Here is a 5,296-nt window from a genome sequence, read left to right as displayed (position 1 = left end):
TTTGGGCTTTTAATTTCAGAGGCTTTTTTCTGTGGTCATTTGTCTCAATATTTAAGGCTGTGGTAAGGCCAAATATCTGGATATAAAATGCATAGTATATCAAAGATGATCACTTCATGATAGCCAAGAATCAAAATGAAAGGAGTTGTAAATCTCAGCATATATTTTTCACAAGCATACTTGAATGATCTATTTCCTCCATTTTGAACCTCCCAATAGTATCAATGGCTGAGAAACAATATGTAACTTATAAGCCTGTGAATAACCTCATGGATCCAAACTATAAGTGAAGTTGAGTTAGTAGTTCTAGCCCTATGACAAGGGCAGTGAATCCCAGGGCTTGATTAATGCTAAGAGTCAAGCCAACCATCATGATTTTCATACTGTTGTTAAATATTACTGCTCCGAGGTGAAATATTGTGCTTACCTCTGTCACCTACAGGCACTAGCAGGTGCCTTTCTCCATGCCAGCATTAGGAAAAGGCTGAAAAAGACAAGATGGGATTAGTTTTAAATTTAGCTATACTTATTTTTGTATGCTTGTCCTAACTATATAGGTAAGATAGGTAGGTATCTTCCATCTACTTTCATTGTTCTCATGAAGGCAGATTTGTATATAGACTGATAGTCTTTCAAATTCATGTTTCATTACAGGGGATGAATGTTGGAAATTTCTATTTCATCAATTTACCAATAAGCAATAAATAAATAGTATGTAATCATTCTTAATATAAAAGACCTAATTAAAATAGTACATTAGTATTCTAAGTATTAAATATAGTATTGGGCATAATAATTAAAATGATAGTATGATTATACTACACTGTATGATTTTAGAAACAATTGTTTAAAGACTCTAAATGTAGAAATACAGGATTTTAAAGTTTATATTATAATTATGTTTCTCCCTTGTACTTTTTCTTTCCAAAACTCCCTTATCCTCCTTCCTGGTTTCCCTCATATTCATTACCACTTTGACATTAATTGTTATTTCACATACACATGCATACACATATATTCATATTGTTATATTTATTATACTTATATGTGTACACATATTTAGCAATATTTATGTATTACTAAAGATAAACTTTTCTATTCATATAATGTTACTGTTTTTTTTTGAGACAGGCTTTCTCTACAGATCTGAAGCCTGAAACTAGCTCTTATATGCCAGGCTGAGCTCAAACTCACAGATATTTCTCTGCCTCTGCCTCCTGAGTGCTGAGATTAAAAATGTGCACCACCATCATTCGGCTGACATAATGTTGCTTTTATGTATGTTTTCAGTGTTGATCATTTGTCTCTGGACAACCAATTGCTATATTCTTTGGTGGAGAATATCACCTATCCCACTCCCAAAGGAGAGAGGCAAAAAAACTTTTCTCAGCTTTGACCCCTATAAACCATATTGACAATCAGAACGGCATGATAGTTCTAAGGGTGAAATAGTGGCACATATGTATTGACAGTAACTAACAGCTCTCTAATTGAAGACTCATACAGTTAGATAGAATCATGCCTATGGACAGCTAGCTAACTTTCAATGCTAGTGAAGTCATGGTTGTTGGAGAGGAATCGACAACCACTGATTAACTAAACCAGCACAATCCCTAAAAACCATATAATCATTTGTCCTTATGTCCACAGGTAAGTGTAGTCCTGACCCTTCATCAAGGAAACTTCTGTTTTAAACAGAAAGATACCACTATAGAAAACAGCAACCAATCAAAATTCAGAGGTGTTAGTCCTGGTCTTAGTGGATATATCTACAAAATACACCCACAACTAAGGCTCAGGCTCAGGCAGAAATGAATAAGATAGAGGATATCCAGAGTACCAAGGAATTTTCTATAAGATTCTGTCTCCTAATAACAACATAAACTAAGTCCATAAAGTTTCACCAGCATGATTATGAAACATGAGGTATATGAGGATAACACCAATTTACAAGCCAAATACAGTGTTGTGGTTCAATTCCCACATTTATTTTGTTACCTGTAGTGGGAACATGAAAAAGGATGTGATTGGGACTTCTTTATGACAGTTATCTTAGACAAACATCAGTATCCCAAAGTAGAGTGAAAATTGCCAAATTATATAATTATTCTATATAATAAGACAGAATAAGTTCTATTGAACCAAAATAGAAAAGACTTGAAATTTATTCACCCCAATATACAGTCTCTGTGGCTAGATGTCTTTTCTCTTCATGGCTTGCCACTATCCATGTAGGTATCTTTTTGTTTTGCTCACATTAATTCTGTACATAGAACAAACTTGAGCAAAAGGATCTACCAGAAGAGACTTCACTTTCCTTCAAACAGTTGTTCTTGACACCACACCTTCCTCATGGCATTCTTCATATCTGTGTTTCTCAGTGTGTAGATCAGTGGATTGAACAAAGGAACAACCATGGTGTAAAATAGAGCAAACACTTTGTCATCCCTGATAGAATCACCCATTGGAACATAGGTAAAGACAATTGGCAAAAAGAACATAAATACAACTGTAATATGTGGGCCACAAGTAGAAAGAGCTTTCTGGTGGCCCTTGGATGAGCGCATCCTCAATGTGGACAAAATGATGATGTAAGAAATGACCAAGGCAACAAAGGTCAAAATAGACAGTAGCCCTGTGGTGGTAATGACTATAATAATGAGAAGTCTTGTGTCAGCGCAGGCCAGTTTCAGCAGGGGGAATATGTCACAGAAGTAGTGGTCTATCTCATTGGCACCACAGAAGGGAAGTCTGATAACAATCAGTATATGCACAAGTGAGTGCATAAAAGCACCAATAACTGAGACTATCACAAGAACGTAGCACACTGCTCTGTTCATGGTGATCATATAGTAAAGGGGCCTGCAAATGGCTACATAGCAATCATAGGCCATAACCACCAAGATAAATATCTCAGTAGCACCAAAGAAGTGGGCAGAAAACATCTGGATTATGCAGCCACTGTAGGATATAGCATTACACTGTACCAATAGGTCTATAATCAATTTAGGGGCCACTGTGGAAGTGAAACACACATCCATGAGGGAAAGGTAGCTGAGAAAAAAGTACATTGGATGCTCACTAAGTTGGCTGCCCCTGATGGTGAGAAGAACCACCAGGTTTCCACAGAGAATTGCAAGATAACAAAACAAGAACAACACAGAACACATGGCCTTGACATCCTCATTATGGAAAAGTCCCAGTAAGATAAATTCTGTGACGTTTACATATCCCATAGTTTATACGTGCTTGATTATTTATATGGCAAGGATGCTGGGCTTAAGACTTTGTCTTTCAAGAACTTTTAACCAATAAGTATATGCATTAAATGTTTAAGATAATTCAATTGTAAATTTCTTACTTTAGATAGAACAATGACAAAGATAAATAGAATACTTGGAAGTATAGTACAGTTCATTCATGAGAACAGCTGCATAGATTGATACTCTTAATAATAAATTAATTTTAATTGTTGAAGGAACTCCAAAATATTAAAATTATTAGAAAGAACTAGGTAGATATTTTAAAAAGGAAACACATACTCTAAGTTTAAAATCAAGATGCAAGTTCACTCTAATAGTTTAGGGATAAATGTTTATGTTATAGGCATATTCTTTGACAGTCATGGAAGTATCTGTTTTTATTTGAAAATGAGATTTTTGTTATTCTCAACCCTTCATAATTATTAGAATTATTAAATTTTAAAAATGTCTGCTAACACTCTACTTTAGTGGATTCCCTATGTCACATTATTGAACCTCTTCACAGCAGTCTCAAAAGTGCTACTGAAATTTATGTTTAAAATCAGTAATAACAGTGATAGTGAGTGGTTATGAAAATTTTGGAGAAGACGGTAGATTCTTTCCAGGTTCCAGAATGACTATGATTTCATAGTTGTCACCTCATTTCCCAGTTTAGTTTCAAGTCTGTTCAGGAGACTGTTGTTGTCATCAATTTCTCATATTCGGGCATCACCTTGGATATTAACACCTGCAGGGAAACAGAGTATATCCAAAGAACTGTCCTTCTGCCACATTTTTCAACAACTTGACTTTCTAAATTAAACTACATGATATACTTTACAAGACACTATGCTTCTGCAAAATAACAGATCCTAAAATTTCTCAGGGGAAAAAGGAAACTACAAAATATTTTCCTTGTTTTCTTATTTATTTTTATAACTGTAGTAAGCTGAACTAAAATGTGCCACATAAATGCTCAATTCAAACAACTTTATAAAAGTAAATAAATTATCCATTCTTATTCATGAATGACATACCATTATACTACAAAGAATTATAATAGGAAGAAATCAATTCCTTTTGCACTGTACAACTTCCAAGGTAAAGCTTCAGGAAAAGTACATTTGACACTGAAAGAGGTTGTGAATAATTTTATACATTGACTCAAATTCTACTCATTGATCTCAATTTAAGAACCACTTGTATAATTAATTATCCCCCAAATCTCTGAAAATGTCACATAAGAAAAAGTCCAGTTACGAATCCAAAATCAGGGAAATGCAAATTAAGCAGCAATGTTTTTATTCTGAATTGTTAGCATTATGTATGCATAACAACATATTTTAAGTCAAAAATTCAATGATTTATAAGGGAAAAGCTTAACTTACTTTAAAAAACACTAGAAAAATATTCATTACAGTTTAGTGAAAATTTGAAAATGGGAAAAGGTTTAAATACTTAGTAGTAACAAAGCAAAAGTAGAATATGTTACTTTCTTACTGTGGAATACAAAGCAGAAACCTCAATAGATTAACTGGTTCAGTATGAGAGTAAGGAGAACTACATCATAAATATAAAACTACGAAGATTGCCCAGAAGTAATGAGTATGTGAAAATATACACCAAATAATTACCAAGAGTACCTGAGTGCTAACAAATGAATTAAGAAAGGAGTGAAGTGGCATGGTTATATTTGAAGAATAAAGAAGATGATTATCAAAAGATATTATAATCAAACTATATGTTAATTTTCTTACCAAAGATATTTTTCTTACTTCTTTAATTGAAAACTTATGCCCATTATGTTAATATGATTTTTGAAAAATTCACTTTATGGAATTTGGAACAATACAGAAGAAATCATAATTTCTCATTATAATTCTGCAGAAAATTCTTTTTTTATTTTATTGTGAAAAGAAAATTCTTTATTAGTTAATACTTCTTTTTCTCTTTTAATAAGGTAAGGTAGAGAAAAACCATAAACATTAGAATATTGGGCAGTCGCGGTGGCGGCGGAGCAGCGCGCAGTCTCGGCGGCGGCAGAGCGACACAGC

The 5,296-nt window shown here is 33.7% G+C and overlaps 1 protein-coding gene across 1 annotated transcript; it reads right to left on the bottom strand.

Annotated features, from left to right (window-relative positions):
• Positions 1-2,309: 2,309 nt before the first annotated feature.
• Positions 2,310-3,236, bottom strand: LOC102002281 (olfactory receptor 4P4-like). Its single transcript, XM_005372259.1, has one exon. It carries the CDS (start codon positions 3,234-3,236, stop codon positions 2,310-2,312), a length of 927 nt encoding a protein of 308 aa, XP_005372316.1.
• Positions 3,237-5,296: the final 2,060 nt, after the last annotated feature.

This window comes from Microtus ochrogaster, unplaced genomic scaffold (genome assembly GCF_000317375.1).
Source record: "Microtus ochrogaster isolate Prairie Vole_2 unplaced genomic scaffold, MicOch1.0 UNK597, whole genome shotgun sequence".
NCBI lineage: Eukaryota > Metazoa > Chordata > Mammalia > Rodentia > Cricetidae > Microtus > Microtus ochrogaster.
The sequence above is the reverse complement of the archived record's forward strand: the minus strand, read 5'-3'. Positions and strand labels throughout refer to the sequence as shown.